The 22,564-nt window shown below is 38.9% G+C and overlaps 1 protein-coding gene across 2 annotated transcripts in view; it reads left to right on the forward strand.

Moving 5' to 3' along the window:
* Nucleotides 1-1,809: 1,809 nt before the first annotated feature.
* The window catches only part of znf385a (zinc finger protein 385A), a 77,617-nt gene continuing 56,862 nt past the window's right edge, over nt 1,810-22,564 (forward strand). The window contains exon 1 of one of the 2 annotated variants that reach the window (XM_026920896.3): nt 1,810-2,230. In XM_026920896.3, the coding sequence (XP_026776697.1) occupies nt 2,218-2,230 (13 nt within the window). In that variant the 5' untranslated portion in view covers nt 1,810-2,217. Of the gene's footprint in view, nt 2,231-13,458; nt 15,007-22,564 lie in introns of those variants that run through there. The other variant, XM_026920897.3, reaches the window with a different exon arrangement.

Genomic DNA, 22,564 nt, shown 5'->3' on the forward strand with positions numbered 1-22,564 from the left:
GAGAACCCAATTACCATCAACACTTGTGCGGCAATAAAAAAAATCTTGAATCCTGTGACAATCAGACAACATCAGAATAACGCGTTGTCTCTGGGAGTGGCCGGCAGGTTTATGCTGTTAACGTTTGGAATCTGTTTTTGTCAGGCAGACTCAGAGAAGGCCTCGGAGTACCACTGTGTTCCTGTAACTCTATCCTTCCCTGCACCCGGCTGCTGAAATGTGCTTACTCGTCCAAAATACAGCCCTGTGCCCTTCTCCAGGAAAGTCATGCATAGTGTGTGGACTACCATATTAGTGTGTTTTGAAAGCTTCCTTAACTTAAGCTTGTGTAGAAATTTTTCATTGAAGACATTCATTTATGGAATGTTGATGGCGTGGCCATTTCTTTTTTTATGCCTACTGATCAGTGTACGCACCTGCCGAGGGGAACTGCGGGTCGTTTACGTCACTTGGTATTCTGTCTAGTGTGTCATATTAGGCATGACATTTGGCACATTCATTTTGGACTCTTCTAATCCTTGTTGATGTGTCTTAGATGTTGAGTGGGTGGATGTGACCACTGGCTGTGCTACTGTAGATGTCATGCTTATTCCTGGTGGCTTGCAACAGCAGGTGGAAACTTCATGGACTTTTATTTGTTAATAGAAAGTAGAGACCTCAGATTTGTTTCCCCGGCACATGTGCTCTTCTCAAGCCATTTTGTGCCCTAAGAAGTAAGACTGTATATGCTGTGCTGCATGTGTTGCACCCTTCTGAGCTGTGTGGTTTAAAAATGCCCTGTATATCATATCCTGTTATAATGCTTTCATACAGCAACATGCAAGTGAAAACACATTACACTTTGCAGGTATCTTTATTATGCATTTTGTACAGTTAACATGATGCTACTTAATATGATACTAAGGAGTATTCCTCACTCCTTATATCACTAATAGTAACAAAACCCATTCCCACTTTGTATAGTGCATAATGATACCTGACTTTTTTTCTTTAACAAATGAATTACGCTAGAGAAATTATCAAGAAACGTTGCAACTTTACAACATACTACAAAACGTTTATAAATTTAGTACTTTGAGTCTCTGCTCGTGTTGCTGCCTCACAGCTCCCGGGTCCTGGGTTTGATCCTGAGCTCAGGTTACTGTCTGTGTGGCATTTCACATGTTCTTCCTGTGTTCATGTGTGGGCTTCCTCTAGGTTCTCTGATTCTCCACAGTCCAAAAACAAGCAAGTTTGCAGATTAGCTATGCTAGATTGCCCCTAAATGTGAATGAGTCCCATGACAAGGATAAAGTGTGTCTATGACTAAACATAATGCGCTAAGCAAACTGGGGCTGAATTTCTTTTGTATTGATGCTATAACGTATTATAAACACAACTTATAATGCATTCTGTTAACAATTTTTTAAATGCAGTATAAACATGGCTATAAACTTTATTGCCTTTCTGTAAATATATACTGCACCTATGTGTATAATGCTTTATGAGTGTATTTATAACATGTAATGAATGTATTCATAGATCATTATATATATAAAATGCCTTCTTAGAATGTGTTATTTAGAGCTCTTTGAAGAAGCTAATTACATTGTTCAAGAGTTTAATGAACACAACATATGGGTTAAGAAGAAAGATTAAAACCTGTGTAGGCACTGCAGTGTTGCCATGTCTCCTCTGCTCAAATTATGTCTCTTGGCCTCCATGTACTGTATGTCTCTGTGTATATCTCTTATATCATTGACACTTGACTCTACAGCCTCCCGCACTCCGCCTTGCTCTCTCACCCTATCACTTGCTCCCTATCTATCGCTTCCCCCCGCTTCCCAGCAGGCACAGTTGTCCTCACTTATTAAAGTTCTGCTGTGATTAGCTTCTGGAATCTCTTGAACTTGTTCTGTATTCTCAGTGTGGTGAGATCAAGAGCAGGGCCAAAGGGAGAGACGCAAGGGGGCGATGTGTTTGCTTGCTCTTTTTTTTTTTTTTCTACCACACGGCCTGTGTCTCTACAAACACAACCTGCTGTGTGCAAGACAGAGCCTGGCTTTCACTTGGAGGTAACCCATAAGGACCATCCTGTGTTTCAATTATAGGTCTTTATCAGGGTGCTGCAAACTATCTTTGGGAATCAGCTTTGTTCATGACAGAAAGGACTTCTATGCAAAAAAATTGCTGCAGATGTGATAAAGAGGAAAGGAAGAAGCAGAGGAAGAGAGTTTAATGTGGGGCTCAGGTAAGGACATCCATTTATTCCCAATAAGGATAATGCCCTGTAAAGTAGATACGTCTATCTAAGATTTATTCTGTTTATTACCAAAGAAAAACCCCTGCAAATGAAATTTTAAAGCAGGTAGCAGGATTTAGTAGTGTGGTTTGAAACATCCACACAACATTTACTATTGAAGCACAACTGTTTATTGATTAATTCTTCCTAACAGTCCTGCAGCATGTTCCTGATACACATGCCTAAAGTGAATTATTTTTAGAAGTGTTGATGTGATGATGTAAACTATACATCATGCAAGACATAAACAGATAGTAGGTAACATGATAGATATTATGAGTTTACAGCACTCGCTGTCCTGTGGTCTGAACAAATCCATCTCTGACCTGGATTACCATCAGGGAGCAGCTTTTTGAGAAAGCTTGCTTCCTTTTTTACCCTCACATCTGCGGTCAGCTTAACCTCACACACAGCTGTTCGTCTGGCTAATAGTGCACTGAGTTTCACCCAAGAGATCGTTAAAGTGTGTGTATGTGTGTGTGTGATAGATGAAGCTGCTTGACTCAAATCCCTGTGCACACCTGCACGTATAAGATGACAAAGACAATTCAAATATTACTGTTAGGTTGTGTTTAAATGTGTGTGTCTCTGACTAACCAGAGACATCTATGGATGTTTATTACTGGACTTAAATTGACTCATAAAATTAAATGGTCCTAGTCCATGCTGATTTGGCCCTTAAATATATGGTTTATAAATTTTATGGCTTTTATATGGCTACAGTAGACATCTTTTCTATGCCTTCAAAAAAATGATGTAATAAAAAGTTTTTTTTTCCAAATTTTATACACATTTGACCTCATCTTTGCATTTATGCAGCTTTCCTTTGAACTATCCAAAGACAACTGAGATGATTTTTTTAAAGATAAAATAACAATACCAATAAAATCAATAAGAATAAAATGTTGATATGCATTTGTATCTGCTGCCAATCCCTGAGCATGTGTACGTGTGTGTGTGTGTGTGTGTGTGTGTGTGTATGTGTGCATAATGCAATGTATCTCATAGACATTATGAGGCATGAGGCATGAGGAGGTTCTCTGTCTTCTGCCAGATGTGTGAAATTAGTGTCTGTCTGTGAGAGAGTGACAGTCAACATCAACATTCTCCCCATACATAGACCTAGAAGAGACTCAGGGGCTACACATTTGGAGGCCCTGGAACGAATTTTTCATGTGACTTTCACATCATGATAATATAAAACCTCATTCAGTTTTCCTGTTGTTGCAGAGGAAACTTGCATATCTATCCGTTCCTGATCAATATTCTAATTTTAGTGTGATCATGCACCACCATGCAAACTGATCCTCATGTGCCAGACATACTGACTCTGTGCTTTTCAAGGGCAAAATGAACACAATGGCAATTTATTTAAAAAATAAGTGTTTCTGGAATATCACAAAGAAATCTTAGAAGGCAAAGCATTAAGATGTCTATTAAGATGGCTATATTATAATACTGATGTATTATGTGTTATATGCAAAAATATCTAAGGAAGATATTTTAATAAACCTAATTTTTGAACAATAGAGCTTTTTTTAATTCTAAATCTGTTTATGCATTTACTTATTGATTTAGTTAGTTAGTTAGTTACTCATTTATTTGTTGGGAAAGAGAAATAGTAGAATTGATGTAACAGACTGCCAACCAGCAGTGCATTAAATTACACCTTTAAAAATATAACACAAAACTTCTTACTTAAAAATAAAACTTCTTAGTTATAATATCATGGGTTTTCTTGTAAGTTCTTTTTAATGACAGTTACGCTCACATACGTGTAACTGAGCCATTAACTACGCAGAAGTGGTTCTATCCAGCATTGCATTGCATATTTGTCATTTTGCATGAAAACATATATTTTATGCATTTCCTATATTGGAAACATTCAGATTTCACACACTTTATTTCTAGTGATGGATGTGGAGATGAAGGCAGGGCCTGGCCCTTCCTCTGACCTTTTAGTGCAGACTCTAAATTCACCATATCCACGCCAGAACACATGGTACTGCTGATCGACCAACGATACATGCCGGAGCACACTGAACATACACAAGGGCTTTTCATTACACAGAATCCTGACTAGTCGCTTTATGAGTGAGAGATGAAGACGAACCTAGCATGCAGTTGTGAAGTGTACATCACATGCATGAATGGTGTATAGCTGAGGCATTCAGCTAAAATTTGCAAAGGACCAGTTACATAAAATTCCTTGTTATTAAAGGTCTGGATAAGCAACTAAAATGACAGAATGACAAGAACAGTTACCTTAATGCTTAACAACTATAAACAAGACAGGTCAATTTGAATAAAGCCGTGGACTCTGAACAGATGTGATGTCTGTTTTCAGCTTGAAGTAGAGAATAAAAGCATACTTCTCTGTCCAATCATCTTTAAATGTCAACTTTTTTGTGTAAGCCATGTTGTCACTTCACAAATCATACCAGACAGGGTAAATAAAATGAAAAATCTATGAAAGTGTGTGAAATCTCTTTAATTGATCAATGAGCTGTCTTTAGCTACATAATTTACATAACTACATGTGACTGGACAAACCACAACAGCTGTGTTGTTGAACTACAGCCAGTTTTTTTCATATGTTGATCAGTTCTGCTACCGGAGTTTTCGAGTGCTTTGTTTGATCCACTTAAATACTTCGCTGGGTCTGCATCAGGACTGCGGTCTGCCAGTTGACGACCCCTGGTAGCTGTGGTTGACATCTGACATCTTTCTGAATTGAAGTTCTGAACTTCCACAGCAGTTATATCTAGATCTCAAAAGTGATCATGTTTACGTAGTGTTGTGCTATACATTATAGTACTCCTGTACCTATGTTGCAAATGAGTACAGCAGCCAAAAAATGTCCACATGTGACATAGAAATAGGTTTTTACAGTTTGGCACTACTTTCCAGGGCATTTGTTGACTGTCTTGTCTAGTATGTACTTGTGATATCTGACATTTCAAACGAAATTCGTAGAAGAAATATCCAGATTTATATGTCCTCTATATATATCCAGAAATATATATATACAGCAATAATGTTTGATACAATATGTAGAATAAAAATGGTTGTTGAGTCCCATAGTACAGTATAGAGCTTTTTAGCTAATAAATGCTTGGAAAGAATGTCAGAGAGAGAGAGAGAGAGAGAGAGAGTGAGAGACAGAGACAGAATGTGAGTGATAATAATGATGGACATGGTGATGAAAGACATGTCAGTAGATTTACACAGGCCTCATCCCCTAGATATAAGATAATGTATCTAGTATCTGGGTGACTCTCCAAACCAGTGCCTGTGTTTAATCTTCCATTCACCCATTTCCTGCCATACAGGAGAGATAGGCCAGAGAGGGAAGCCTTCTAGAGCTACCCCAAATCCCCTGGCTTTCTTCCATGGTATGCTCCAGTTTGTCTCAGTGCTGTGGAAGCATCAGCTCTCCAAAACCTGCTATGGCTGCCTGGACGTTTGGTTAAGCGGAAGGTGTTGTAGTGTTAATCCAAGTTATCTGTTTTCACTGATCTGGCACCAGTTTTGTGGTTTCTATAAAAATTGTTAATACTTAGGGGTTTATAGAGAGGCTCTGTGTAAAAGCAGGTGATTACTAATTTGGTAGATGCTTTTTCCCAAAGTCACTTACATCTGAGATAAGATACTATCCAAGCATACAATAGACAGCAAAAATGATATCAAATGAAAATATATTACAGTCTTATGGTCAGCTGTAATTCAAATTACATTAATTGTTTTATATTCATAAAACAATTCAATGTTTTATTCCTTACTTAGGAATAACTGGCCTTGACTTACTTAGGAATAACTGAAACAGCAATAGAAAAAGTATAAACTTATTCAGTCTGTTTCTAGACATTCTACTTTCAAGCTTGTTATTAATTTTTTAAATTTTGCTTCTTTATAGAAATAAACACTTGAATTCGATGACTGTCTAGATAGGACTAATAGGTAATAGATCTTATTTTTATTTTATAAAAAGAGATGATCTATCTATCTATCTATCTATCTATCTATCAATATCTATATATATGTTGGTACCAGATGGGCTGGTTTGAGTATTTCAGACATTGGTGATTTCCTGGGATTTTTTTACACACAACAGTCTCTAGAGTGGCCATGGCCATAAAGAGTGCTTATTTGACTTACTATAGATTTCCTGTCAGCTCAGACCACTCTGATCATTCTCCTCTGATCTCTCTTATGAACAAGGTGTTTCAGCCTGCAGACCCTCTGCTCACAGGATGTTTTTTTGTTTTTCACACCATTCTGTGTAAACACTAGAGACTGTTGTGTGTGAAATTCCCTGGAGATCAGCAGTTTCTGAAATACTCAAGCTAGCCCATCTGGCACCAACAACCATGCCAATCACATTTTTCCACAATCCTGATGTTTGATGTGAACATTAACTGAAGCTCTTCACCTACATTTGCATGGTTTTATGTACTATGCTGCTGTCACATGATTGGCTGATTAGATAACTGCATGAATGTGCAGGCATACAGGTGTTCTTAATAAAGTGAGTAAACCAAAGAATCCATCACTGGGTTCTACACTGAACCCTGCACCAGAGGATTTTCCTATTAAGCAGTGTTTACAGTGCCATTTAGAAACCTATGAACCTTTAACTATCTGAAGAACCCTTTGTAAGAGTATACAACTAAGCAGTTGAGAGTGACATTACTCAAATAACAAATAACAGTGGTTATTAAGAACAATATCCTGATCTAGCACAGAACTTTAACCATTAAACTGCTTTTATACACTGTATAATGACTTTTGTCATCCATGCCAGTTATTATCCTGTCTCCAAGTCTGGTTTATGTCCAGACGGATGGGTGCTCGCGTGGCCATGTCAGTATGCGGTTGGAGTTGATTTTCAGCCTGGAGGCACTCCAAGCTTGCTTCTGTGGCTCTCCACTTGCACTGTGTTGGAGGATGGTGGAAGGTGGTTGGAGGGTGGTGGAGGGAGCTGTCCACAACATCTAAAAACAGATATATAAACAAACCATAATTCTCATGGTAATTGGTGCCCTTTACAAGGAGCAAAAATCCCTAAATAGCCAGGATGTGTTAAGACCATGTGGGCACAGTGATATTTTTCAGCACACGACCTGTCATCTTGCTGTCTCACACCACATAATGTTTCTTGCTGCTTACACAGTAGTATGGAACACCATTATAGACAGCATACAGGACATACACACTATCAGTCAGAAGTTCCAATATTTACACCTGGAGACACCTGGAGTTACACCTTACACCTTACACCTGGAGTTTTGTCACTTACTTCTCCACTTGCAGTGTGTTGGAGGACTGCACATTCAGTTATCCAATCAACATTTAGGAACATACTGTACTAATTTAAGTTCAACAAAGATGATTAAGTCACTTTGGGTAAAAACCTCAGCCAAAATGAGCGAATGTAGTGGATTATATATTATTTTAAATTTACAGTATATTACTGGAAACATTCAGTGATATACTGTAAAAGTACAGTAATTACCTGTACATATATTACAGTACCTTACTATAAATATTTATTGTATAAACAGTAGCCAACATTACATTTTACCATTTTTTCTTTTTGTAAATACTATGTAAATAATGCATTAATTTATGTTAGTTAATGGAAACTTAATGTAAACTGCTACCATTTTATTAACTATTGATTGTGGCTAATCTTTAGAAATCACAACAATAGCATCAGACATATGGATAGAAATCATGTCCTAGAATTTAAGAGAATATTATGATAGATGATGAAGATATAATATATACTATATAACAGAGCAGATATGCTGGAACAGAGTCATACATTATCAGTCAGAATACTGACACGTACATGTATGACTGAATGTATGTTCGTGACCTTATAGACATTTTGATTTAACTCTCCTTTGAACAATGTTCCTCTGAAGCAATAGAAAATGTAAGACAGATGAAAAGACAGATAGACAAACTGACAAAGATAAATAGGTAGATATATAGATTGACAGAAAGACAGAAATATTAGTAAGTAGTGTGCATATTTTCTAAATGTCTGTCCAGTATATAGTTTCTATATATAAAATCAACCCACAAGTGCTCAGAGACTTCATTAAGCTGCGTAAGAAAAGGCCAAGAGTGTGTTAAATTGTCATCACTGCTACACTGAATAATCTAAAATATAAGTTTTTTTGGTCACTGCATATATAACTTTGACATATCCACTATTATTTTACATTGGGAAAATGGCAAAAATAAAGAAAACCCAACTCTGTAAGTGGTGTGTGTGTTTGCCTTGAGTGTACCTGCAGAGGGCAATAGTGTACCATTATTACAGCATCACATCAGAGCATGTTATATCAGTGTAGTCACAGATAATGGTGAGAACTCAGGGACAAGAGTGAAGGTCTTTTCCCTTGTGTCGCAGTGCAGCTTCAGCCTGGAACAAGGCTTTTAGTGGACATACAATGTACTCTCTCTCTCTCTCTCTCTCTCTCTATTTTCCACTGGTGGCAAGGATCAAAACAGTGACACCTGACGCTGTTACTCTCTGTCTTCAGATTACCACTTTGCTCCCAGGCTGCTGTTGTATGGCATAGCCCGATACAACTATATGCACAAACCCAACTTGGGAATTTCAAGTGCTTTTAATATTATATTAAGTGCTATTAATATCGCCATGATAATATACTCTGAGACTGTATTTGTGATCATAATTCACAAGCATTTTTCATGGCTTGATTCTAGAGAACCAGAGATGGGAATAACATTCTGGATGTTGAGATTTGGGAAATGGAGTACAACACTCAAGGCCAAACAACTGAAAGTGTTAAACAAGTAAAACAAGGTTAACCAGCTAACAAGGCACATGTAGAGCTCGATTTTTCAGTTCAGTTTTAGTTGTATAGCACTTTTAACAAGAGACATCTCCTTGAGATAACATAAGGAAGAAACCATGAGAGGACCAAGAGTAGTATGGCTAAAATGATCATCCTGACTATTTTGCCCACTGATCAACAATTATTAAATCAAAAAGTCTGCTGTTTTTTTTTTCATATTGTACATTATAATCCTATATACATTCATGTGTATATGTTTGAGTAATTCATCAGTTAGACTCAAAATAACTAAATTAATTAATCTCTGTGTGACTATTGTAGCTATACTAGGTCCAGCCTGCTTAGTAATCCTCGGTTTTGTCTGTCTGCTTCTCAATATTTGGAGAGCAGAGACAGGAAAATTGTGAGAAAGGCTGTGATTATTCAGTTAAAAAAAAAAAAAAAAAACAGAATGCGGGGCTCCAGACTTAATGCACCAGAGTTACTAAAATCCATTATGTAACTTTAGGCAATTAGTTACATTCATGCATTTGTCCAAACAGCCATGGCATGGTTGTTGGTGCCAGACAGGCTGGTTTGAGTATTTCAGTAACTGCTGATATGCTGAGATTTTCACAAAGAATGGTGAGAAAAACAAGCAAACAAACAAAAAAACATCCTTTGTTGATTTGAGAGGACAGAGGAGAATTACCAGACTGGTTCAAGCTGACAGGAGGGCTATGGTAACGCAAATAAGCACCCTCTTTACAGCTGTAAGCATCTCAGAATGCACAACACTTTTAACCTTGAAGCAGATGGGTTACAACAGCAGCATAGCACATCAGATTCCACTTCTCAGGAATCTGAGGCTCCAGTGGGCACAGGCTCACTGAAACTGGACAGGTGAAGATTGGGAAAAGTCCAGACAACGTTTTTCCATTCTTCACGTGTCCAGTTTCTCTATGAAATACACTAGTATTTGACACAGAGGTTTAGTAACAGTAAAGTGCAGTAAAGCGCTGCTTTCATATACACTATGGCCAGAATAGTGGATTTATGAACGGTTACTCAGGCATGCAAGAGACTTTGGCCACTGCCCTTTGTCTTCTCTGCATTCTTTGATTATTCTTCCATCCTCACACCTGTCCATCGATGGCCACTCTGTCTCTCTGTGACCATATCTGCCATCTCAACACATACACACGCGCACACACACACACACACACACACACACACACACTGCGCCAGGGGGTGACAGAAGATCCCTGATCTTGGATTTCACCCTCTCATCATGACATCCATTAAAGTCCTGCTGGGTCCAAAGCCCCAGCGGGTAGACAGCACATTAGCAATCGGCCCATTGAGCTTAACAAGGCCCAGCACTGAATTATTGATACCAACACAACTAATGAGGAAACACGATCGCCACTGCTGCTGACACATACCAGCTTCCACTCCATAACCCTCCCCAAAACACACACACACACACACACACATACACACACACACACACACACACACACACACACTGATGACACAATCGTCTTTCAGCACACCTGCCTTCCTGCACCTTAACAGAGCAAACAGAGAGGCTAGCTAAAGTCGAGGGCATCTGATAGCATTTCTGTGTCATTCTGCGGGGGTGGAAAATGGCCTATTGTTCACATGCTTTAGTGCAAAAGTAGCAAAACTATCAGACAACGATTTAAAATGATTCTTTCTGATTTAACTGGAGGGTCACCAGTTTGAATCCTGATTACAGCTAGTTGATGGCTTGACTGGATTGCTAGGAATAATAGTAGATGTAGTATATTAGCCATTGTGCTCTTGCTTAAGACACTTAAAGGAATACTGAAGCGTTTTATTATTTTAATCTCTATCCACTGCATCTGTAGTATATGTGTGATTACCACAGATAGTGAGAAACGAACGAAATCTACCTTAAAACTTATTTATAACAAAAATCTAAGGGCAACCGTTATGACCGTTATCAACATCTGACATCGACTCTGAAACACATCTTTTTGATTTCACATTTAATTAATAGAACCCCCTCTGTTTTGTTATGTATAGTTTCATTTTACATATTTTATTACATTTTTATGCATGTCATTTTATTATATATTTGTGTAAGCTAGTTTATGTGCTTATATTTTCACTTCATCATTTATTTTATCCTATGCATTCATTTATATTACGTTTCATTTAACTTATTTAATATTCATTATTTAATATTACATTTTCATTTAATTTTTTTACTACTTAATGTACAGCACTTTGAGCTACCATGTGTGTGAAAAGTGCTCTACAAATAAAGTTTATTATCATATTATTATCAGTACAACCTTCTCATGATGGTATAGTGGCTACAACTTGAAATTAACAAAGTCACACTTAAAAAAAACAAAAAAAACCCAAAACTTATATTATTGATTAAAGGAATACTCCAGCATTTTTAACTGAATTTAAGACTACCATATCTGTGTGATTAGCACAGATAATAACTGCAACACATTTCCCTTTACTGAAAAAAGAAGACCTTGCGTAATCTGAATTTACTAAGGGCAATTGTTGGATGAAACATTTTTGCAAAACATATACTATACATAATGCTTTAATAAAGTCTTCAGTCAAAGGTATTCATAAATTAAGGATGAAAATGATTAGTTGATGCAGAGATGGGATTACATTTTCAGAGGAAAGAATTTGCAGTCAGTGTAATTCAAAGTAAAGGTGTAAGTGCCTCAGTTGTGACCTGATGGCACACAGATTCCACAAAACCATACTGGAAAAAAGTAAGCAACTGGAATTGCTTTTACTATATCACCCCATGGCTGGACAGTTGGATAAAGGTTCTATATAAGAACAGCTTTGACAAGACATTTTCTCATGCCGCTTAAGCCTTTATTGTTTGTGCAATTATAGTTTTGAATATGCATTATATAATTGCATGTGTTAACATTTTTTTTTACGACTACCCTTAGGCTTAAATTATGAGTGAGTTTTGAGAAAATATTGAGTTTTTGTTGTTTTTGCACTATACAGCAAGGGTATTCAACTATGATTTATAAAGGTATAGCTACATACATGTTCCTTGCTTACAAAAGACAAGATCAGCAACTAACATGACTCAAAAGCAACAAAAGTTACCTTTTAATGTTTAATGATTCGCTCAAACTATAATTAAGACGATGTGAAATGGTTGTTTTGCTTTGCATTAGTGCTTCATGCTACAACTTTTGCCTAAAAGAATGGACTCTGAATAAATAGGACATCCACATATTTTGAACTTGAAATGGAAAATAAATGCCTACTTCTCTGTCTTAAAATCTTTAAATTGTTGTTTTTGGCATTTTTTTTTAGCAAAACATGTTGTCTTCTCCCTAATTTGAGAAAGTAAATAAAATGGAAAAATCTATGAAAGTGTGTGAAAACTCCTTCCTGTCTTGATGAGCTGAATTATAAATAATTTGCATAAATGCCTCTAATTGGCCAAAACAAGCCGCAACAGATGATGGTTCATGTTTAAGAAACTGAAGTCTATGAACTACAGTGACTTTTTCCACATTGGTTAGTATTTTTTCAGTGCTTGGTTTGATCCACTGAAATACTTGCTGGGTCCCCATCCAGACCATGGTTCACCAGTTGACGACCCCCGGTATAGGGAAACGTGTTGATTATAGATGCTATGGATAAAGATTAGGTTGTAAAATGCAATAGTATTTCTTTAACCTGAACACTTTCCTTCTTGCAGTATCAGAGTTATTAGGCAGTAGGATAACAAAATAACAAAGTTTAACATAAAGGCTAACCCAACTTATATAGATCGCTCCCTGTTGCTCTTGTCCAGCCTGGGCTGAAGCAGGTGTGGATCTACTTGTGATCGCAGTAGGTGGAAAGGGCAATCCAAGCTGCTATGACACATTATTTTGTCAAAGCTTTGATAAAAAGCAGTTAATAAATCCCAGGACCATGAGTGCACGCTCATTTAAGATCTGTGTGAGAGCTTTATCATTGTTCTCATTCTCTGGAGCTGACATTTGCCCTCGAAACAATGCTGTTTGCTCAGGTGATGGTGTACAGTATGAGCAATGTCTGGCATCAGATGACAGCATGTATGCACGGGTGGGTGTGCATCTGTGTACACGTGTTTTGTGTGTGTCTGTTTACTTGTATAGATGTGCTATTATGTTGTTATGTTAGTAGACATACTGTAATGCACACAAAATGGCTGTGTCTTTTGTCTTTCTCTCTCTCTCTCACTCTCTTTCTCTCTCTCTCTCTCTCTCTCTGTCTCTCACCCTTATGTGCTGTGTACTGGGCTATTATGAGTGTCAGCTGGCCTCTTTAGTATTCCCTTCACTACTCACTGACTCACTGCTCAAGCCTGAGACAAGGAAAAGGAGAAGGGGTGAATAGGGAGAAATGAGATACTAAATAAAAGACATTTTTCTCCATCTTCCGGCTCATTTTTGCATTCATCTTTTTATACATGTGTGCTTAGCTTTGAGTGAGTATCTGTCCTCCTTTAAGTGCCAGTGCATATCATAGCTGGTCTATTTACAGATCTTTATGAGCACCATTCAATACAGGAAACACTTTTTTTGAAGTTCATTCATTGATCTACTGTAGCTAATTACTGTGCATCTTGCTTACGTTTGTCTTCTTGTCTTTCCTCGCTGTTTGTTTCTTTCAATATCTCTGTTTCATTCCCCCCAAGTCTTTTCTCCCATCACTCCATGTCTCCTCATTCCTCTGTCAGTTTGAATTTAGTTTAATCTCTTCCAGCTCCTCTGCCCTGTCACCTTCTATTCCGTCTCTTTTTTTCCTCTAGCATCCTCCCCCCCCTTTTTCCTTTCCCTCTCCCCGAAATTCATCTACCAGCCAAAAGACTTAGGAGCAGGAACTGTAATCCTGTACACAAAGATGCAGCTAGAACTAGGGAAGGAGATATGGACAGGGGATGCAAGGTAATCCCCTTTACAAGTCCAGTGTCACATGGAGTCAGAGAAGAGAGGGAGCAGGCTGGCAGATGAATGAGAGCAGCAGGGAGGGGGTCTGTGAGCTGCCCTGACTGCCATAAACAGTCCGATGATGAGCTGGTGAAAGAGAGGGAATGAGATGGAGGACGAGACAGAGAGAGAAACAAGGAGAGGGGGACGGTGGCGTTCTGGGTCCAACGTTGTCTCCTGCATGCTTCCCACTCTGCGGAATGACAAGCGGCTGCTGCCTTTCTGATTGGCTGGGAAGGCCACCAATCAGCGTGCAGGCATGTAAGGTGCCTTTAGGTGATACCCAACCCCAAAACAAGAAGGAGGGAGAAAAAGAGAGAGAGAGAGAGAAAGAGAGAGAGAGGGGGGGTATCTGAGCAGAGCAGAGCAGAGCAGAGCAGGCACCAGCTTGACAGTGTTACTAAGGCATTTTGTCCACACTCTCTGATGAATGGCGCTGTTGAAGGGAAATAGCTAATCAGCCGTCTGTAGGGACACATTATCCGTCCTGCTTCGACTTCCCTGGATGTAACTCATTCACTGACTGGAGCTCTGCTGTGTCTTCACCACCTTCACAAATGCCCCTCCCTGACATCTAACTAACTGCCCTCTGTCTCACCTGAGAGGAGCAGAGGACCTGTAACAACCCCCACCCTCAAAATTACTACCACCTCTCCTCCTCCTCCTCCTCCTCTCCACTGTTCACCTGGACAGAGCAGGCACAAGACAAGGGACACACGATGGACTGCAGCTATGCTCTCAGCACTCAGATAGTGTTTGCTGCTTGATCTGCCTCTTTTTTCGGAGGGGAGAGGAAAAGAGGAGCGCAGAGAAGAATTTGGAATCGGGCTCTCCAGGAGCGTCACAGAACTCGGATCAGCAGTGAAGAAGCCAGCCAAGTTTGTCAGGATGATTTTGGGTAAGTTTCCTCTGGGCATTTTCTCGAGGCTCCATGTCTTTATTGCACGCTTCAAATCCTTTCACGGTTTAAATGCATTGAGCTATGAGTCACACACACACACACATAAACACACACGCACTCTTTCACTGTCTGATTGAATAACTCTAGAGTGTGTGATAAGAGTGGCAGGGTGCATGGCCCCCTGGGCTGTTTTCTTTATGGTGAATGTGTTCTGGCAGTAAAGGTCATGGCGATTGCACTAAAATTTGGAGGTTGTGTTGTCTGGCTACACTTTAAAATGGCAAAGAAATTACCTTCATTAATAGTTGAATTTTGGCGTAACCTCCAAAATTGTGCATCACGGCATGTCGTATTTGAGGCTTTGTACCAATTTAAAATGACACTCTTTATTCACTGAGCTGCAATGTTATTAGTCTTATGATCATTATACCTAATAAGCTGCTTATACAGTATATACACTTTATGTACATAAATGACTGACAGTTTATTAGCTATAACTAATCTAGTAACTACTAAAACAAAAAGTCAGTGTATGCATATTATTGACATGCTGGTATTGAGTAAGGTCCTAAGTCGTTAATCATAGGCTGGTGCTGAGTGGTTGATTGGGATATTTTGCTAGAAGTTTCTTCCCGATTTGTAAGCTGAGATGTGTATGGAACTCCAGCTTGCTGCATCAGTGTGAACTCAGACACACCGACTCATACTCTTGCATAAAACATCCATAATAATTATGCAGATCATATACTATTGCCTTCACAGTCACCTCATCATCTCAATCCAAGCGAACAACTATGGGAGATTCTGGAGCGAAAGGTTATACAGTATTACCATCTCCACCACCATCTTAAAAACCCCAATTGAGCAAATAGCTTTTTGGAAGAACAGAGTTGATCCTTCAGTATAGTTCCAGAAACTTGAAACTGTTTTGGTTGCCCAACACCTTACTAACATTTACTTTACGTAGGTTTTTCCTTTAATGTGTCAACTGTTTGTATAGAAATGATTCAGACGCACTTTGCTGAAACAGTTTTAAACATCTTTTTATCCCTGTGAACTTTATTTACTACACTGCAGTTTTGACTACCTCTACATTTATTACTGATGTGCATTGCACTTACTGAGTGGATTCTTCTTCATATATATTTCATACAGTATTGCATATACAGTAAACCTGTAATATTATTGATCTGAAACAGTCCTGTCACTTAAGATTCTTTAGCTTCTTTAAATGAAATGATCACACTCACAGATTTTCTTTTTTTTTAATGATTTATTTCTTCTCTTGACACAGTTCTGGGTGTGTAGGCCTGTGCGAGTCTATGCTGGCTCAGTGTGTTGTTCTGTTCTGGCTTTATTCTATTGTCGTGTGTCTGCACCGGGGCAGGCCGCTTTACTTCATGCATGCCTGGGCTAATTCAGCAGCGACGCTGATACTTTCCGCAGGGCATGATTTTCAGAGCGCCGACTGTAATGATTATAGGGTCTGTGATGTGGTGTGTTTGAGACTGAGATTATCACAGAGACACTTTTATTGAAGTCTTCTGTTTTACTTGGTGTTTAGGCCAGTTGCTTGCTCAGTAATGGCAGGTTCTGGTGCCATGTTTATATGTGTACATGTGTTGACCTGGTCGCATCCATGCTCTAGCAGGATTTTTGTGATGCTTAACATGTTCTGTCAAGGTCCAGCATTGGCTTTGTTAAAACATGCAGCCACCTATTTGGATTTCCTCATTCACGTTGTTATAGAGTGTGTGTGTGTGTGTGTGTGTGTGTGTTTTTGTATATTTTAAGTTTTGCACATTAGTGTGTGTTTTTTGCTCTTGATGCTAGGATGCAGAACCAGCCTCATTTAACACGCACACGAGCACAGATCCACAACACACACCGCCAGACGCAGAGGAGGCATTAGTGACTAGAGAGATGTGTTAATAGCATCATTAACCCTCTAATAACAGCTGTCCTCCTACAGGCTAATCAGTCAACATTGCTTCTCACTGCATCTCACACTTATTTTTACTCCAGTCTAGGTGATACTGTATAATTTGTGTTTAGCTAATACACACACATACATATACATACAGTATATAATACATATCTGTTATATTGCATGGGATTTTCTGATTGATGCAACCAATTTGACACAGGGGCATTCTAATATTTAAAGATTTCATCGCAGAAAAGTGCTGTGTTCCTTATCTGAGTTTGTACCCTTTGTGTTCCTGCCTTTGTGATTTATGTTCTGCTGTTTGCTTGACGCTTTGGCACGCTGCTAGTCCCTCAGAGGCTCTTGTCATTGCGATGACCTTTAGAATGCCGATGCAGTCAGATCTCCTCCGCTGTGCCTTTTCACACTCCACTAAATACAAATGACCTCACACACACACACACACACACAGACACACACACACTGTCTAACGGTGTGCTGGGGATATTGCAATTAATTTATTAAATGCTGTCTCTTTTCACACCATTGATTTCTAGTATGCACATACATAAGAGAATGTGTGTGTGTATGTGTGTGTGTGTTCATTGTCTGGATGCATTTTAAATGACCTTGAATAAATCCACTCTTTATTCCCTCCCCTCTTCTCCATTTCGCTATCAGACTCATTTTTCTGTTTTTCTTGCTGTCTCTGAAAAATGAGCAGGATGAGATAGTTGGCCTGGTTGATTGGGATGAGAGTGTCAAGTTTGATAAAGGGACTTAAATTCACTGCAGTGTGGGTTTCTTGGAAAACGGTCTCACTCCCTCTACCTTTCTCATTGTCTTTTCTTATTCACATCCAGACACACTGAGTGCTAGTTTATTAGCTACATTTTAGCTATATCAATCACAGGTCATTTATCAGACAAACCTTCCTCATAGGTCACTTTGTAAGTATACAATTACTGACTGTAGACCATATGTGGATGATTTATCAGTGCCCCTCTTCCACATAGATCAGTGGAAAGCAGACATCACAGGGCCACCACAGGACAGATATAATGTGGGTAGTGAATTATTCCAAGTATAGCAGTAATAACGATATGGTAGTGTGTTACTGGTGTTCATGTGCAAGCCACTGTATTTGACCACCTTCTAGGTGTGCAGACAGAGATTACAGCTAATCTTTATACATGAAGAATTTGTTGTCATCCTCTAGCCTCTAGTGGACTGCAGTCTAGATGCAGAACCAGCAAAGTATTTCTGTGGGCCAAACTAGAAAAAATATTGTAGCAGGGACAATATGGGTCTGAAAAAAATGGCCATAGATCAGTGACTCAAATTTTCTATTCAAATTTATGTCAATTATTTAGCTGAAGGCAGCTCATCAGACCAGAGACTAGCTACATGGCTAGAGACATTAGCTGTGCCATTTATGGTCTCTGGTCTGATGATTAGTGAACTGACACCATGGCTTGTTTTAAAAATAAAGTTTGGGATGAAAGAATGTTTAACGATAATTGGATAGAGAAGTGTGCATTTATTGTATATGTTAAATTCAAAATAGATGTCTTATCAATTTAGAGTCCGTGGCGCTATTCAAAAGTAGTAACATGAGGCGTCATTATGAAACAAAACATAACCACTTCGAATTGTTATGTTTTGTTAGTGAGAATTACTCATGGTTAAGCATTAAAGCTAACTACTGTCGCTTTTCAGTCATGTTAGTTGCCTATCTGGACCTTTGTAAGCAAGGAACTTTATGTGACTAGACTGTTAGAAATTTTACTTGCACACTTGTCTAGCTCTTCATCAGCGTCTCAATTATATTGAGGTGTTTAAAAATTCCAGCAATGCTGCCGCACGTGATACACTTGTATTTGTGCTACACACACAGTGTGCTGCTGTGCTGAGAATGCTCCTCTCACCCAGAATGAAAGAAGTTCCACCATGTAATTCTGCATATACGAAGGACTGGGTCAGCGATCGCTGTGAAAGAATAAATCTAACTTTTAAATAAAGAGTCAGCTTCTTCGGTCTTGAGAGAGCATTTGTTGTTTGTGGCATTTAGGCGCAGTGCCCAGGGTCATCTGATGTGTTATCTGTCTTTCTGTCTATTTGTCTCTGAGATTTTATGTTCATTGCAGACACATCTGTCTCTGTAATGCCTGTTGCTTGTCTGCTCGCCTATCTATCACACCTCTCTTCCAAATCTCTCCATTTATCCTGCTGTTTTCTTCCCCTCTCTCTTTCTGCCTAGTTCCCCCCACCTCTCTCTCTCTCTCTCCATACCATAAGCTCTCTGTGGAGGTCAGACGAGATAGAAACAAAAGTGTGTTTTTTGTTCAGTAAGCTTTTTTTCCTCCATTCCCTCTGTCCCTTCTGTGTTTTAGACTGACACAGCAATTATGAATTCTGCTCACTAAAACTAAAGCTCAGCATACTTATCTACATGGCAGGGTCTGAGTCTCAGCTCAACTTTAACACACATATAGACAACCTTTACATTCATACTTTTTCTAAATGCTGGCACAAGCTGCACAAATCCTCAAAAAGCATTATTCAAATTCCATTCCAGGAACCAAATCTCCTTACCGCTTCATGTACATGTTTATTAGAAGCATTTCTGTTGTGTATTAATTTCTGACATTATCTTCTCGGCTATTCTCAGTGCGGAATTACATATATCATACTGTAAATGTGTGTTTTTCTTTTTTTGCATTTGTTTCTCATATTCATGCACATTGGCTTGGTTTAATATGCAGCTCACCCAAGGTAGGCTTCAAGTTCCTGTTTCTGGATGGAATAAATTACTGTAGACTTTCGTTCCTGTTCTATAACCTATTATTAATGTCAGCATAAGATTCATGCAAAGAATCACTCATTTGCCCCACAATCAATCAGTCAATTCAGTGAATATGAGGGAATAAATTAGTGTGGAAGATAAAAGAGGACAAAAAAGCTATCCTAAACATACTGAATGTATGTGCTTGTGTGATTTTCAGTCAATTTTTCATGCTCTTATGTGTAATTATGTTTCTATATTAAATAATGTAACCCATACAACACTGCTTCAGTATACTAAAGTCATTTGAGGTGGTGCAAGTTCCCCTGATACATTTTAAATGAATCATCAATGGTGATTATTTAATATACTTTACATCAGGACCTGACTTGGACTCCCAGTTCAGGGAGTTTGGTCTTGACTTAGATGTGAGTTATGACAGCATTCTAAATCATTTCAACCTCAAACCCAAGTCAAATCAAACATAATCATATGATGTCTCAACTCACACCTGTACATTTAGTTCCTTTAGTGCAATTTTTTCATTTCTAAAAGGAGTATATCATTTGCAAAGGGTGCCAATATTGTTATAAGTGGAAAATAATATGATTTAAAAAACGTCTTATGGGAATAATTTTATTACAGGAAAAGCAAGTAGTTTCTCCTGTTGACTGAGAGAAAAATTTGATTCACTAAGTGAAATAGTCAAATTAAAAATAAGCATTGTAGCACTGTGTTTCCGTAAGCAAGGCTAATTTGCATACCCATGATCCTCCGTGGTTCTCCCTTATTAATCCAGTTCTGTGGCTAACCATTAGGACTGTTACTGTGCTATAAGTGTGAGTTGCCAGTAAAAGAGAAAGTGTATTGTTTTTACCCAGAGATGCATTGATACCATTTTTTTCAGACCAAAATATGAGTACAAGCACATGTTTTTTTGTACTTGTCACTACTGATACTGATACAGAAATGAGTAACCTCTGTTTATATTGGTTGCTGTCGTGGGCTGCTAGCAATGAACTCCTCATGCTGAGTTTTATGTTTAAGATGTCACTACATTTAAAGAGCATCTTTAACAGAGAGCATGAGGATGGCTGACCTGAGTGCACAGAGCAATATCAGGCAGTGGGGTCATCAAAAATGTGTGCAACATGCCATGATTTGCAGCATGACTCACAAAAAAAGTGAAGAGTAAAGTGTAAAGGAAGCATGTATCTCAGTGCTCAGTGCTCGCAGAACTGAATTGCTCTCAGTAACATGCAACAGTTTCTCTGGCACCTTGTGCTCATTTTTAATGAGCATACTCTCCATTTAAATGCCATAATAGCTTTTATCATATTACTTGTATTGTAAGAAGATCTACCAATAATTCTGGAACTGACTGAATGCCTTACCATACAGTATGTCTTTAGAACTAAACCTTTGACTGCTTACTGTAATCTTCACACTGTACCGTCTCACACACCATCTTGCACATTATGCCTCGCTGGCTGACTGACTGCTGTCTGGATGTTAGACGCTTGTCAATAGTAGGTGTAATAGACACTAATGAAATGACTATAAGTGGAGCTTTGGGAGGAAGGAATGTGTTACACAATGTGTGAGGCCTGGGAGTGCTTGCTGTAATGCAGCACTGGAAGGTTTCTACACCACACACATGCACACACACACAGGCCAAGTATTGTGCCTGTTCTGCCTGCATGAGCTCTTTAATGCTTTAAGTGTAGTGTGTATGAGTGCCAGGTGTCCAATAGAGCAGCCAAAGAGCCACATCCTCCTTGGGATCAAATCACATGGAGCATTTACTGTGAGAGTGAACAGTTGTGTGTTGTTGTATGTACACACACTATAAGAGACATTGTGCATGTGCAGTGTTTGGTCTGGAAAAAGGATGTTGTGTTTGCTTTCTGTAGAGTAGCTCAGTAAACAAATGGATCATCAGCGCTTGTGACTCAGTGGCCGAACGGACAGTTTAGGAGGACGCTTATGAAATCTGGATGGATAATAAACACAGAAGTTCATTGGCAAGCAGTCAGACATATTTATCAGTGATTTCGGACCAAACAGCTGACAACATAGAACGGCATCAAGATAAGATTTTGCAGCAAAAAAAGGGAAAAATCAATTCATATTGAAACCCTGCAAGGTCACTGCATGTGGCTATGCAAGAAGGGAAGATAGGCAAAGAAACAGGAAGATAGGAAGAGATATTATAGAGCAGAGTATTGTTCACATATGCAATATAGTACATCTTGTATGTTGTGTGCATTTGGTTAATGAATATGCAAAATATCCCTCCAAGCCTGCAGTATTCTGAGACAATTCTGAATATACAAAGTCTGACTCATGCCTACAAGAGAGCCAGTAGCCAGCAGTGTTGAATAAACTCCTAATAAGAGAGCGAGGCAGAAGGGCGATCAGGCATGACCCTCCTTTTACTTCTGAGACCATGAATCCACGTTGTCTTCTTCGTTTCAGTTTCGGGCTACACTGCAATAGACAACAAAATCTGCATAAAACCTGCTAGGACTGTTAAATCTGAAAATAAAGTTTAAAAGATTAAGACCATGATTTAGTCTGATTTACTAACAAGCTTTACTGAGTGAGTTATGAGGGTTAGGCTCAGACCTGCCCTCAGCTCTGAGTGCCGCTGCTGAAGTTGACAGCATAAATTAGCATTGAGCTCTTTCTGAACCTCTGCCAGAAAAACGGGTTGGCTAGCAGGTAGCTTTATCGGTACTGGTGTGGAGGACCTGTTACAAGCGTCTGGTATGCGCACCTGTCCCCCACTCCTTCCTGCTTCCCCCTGTCTCTCCTCTCTCCCACTGCTGGCTTAGAGCAGA

The sequence above is a fragment of the Pangasianodon hypophthalmus genome, chromosome 16, assembly GCF_027358585.1.
Source record: "Pangasianodon hypophthalmus isolate fPanHyp1 chromosome 16, fPanHyp1.pri, whole genome shotgun sequence".
Classification (NCBI taxonomy): Eukaryota; Metazoa; Chordata; class Actinopteri; order Siluriformes; family Pangasiidae; genus Pangasianodon; species Pangasianodon hypophthalmus.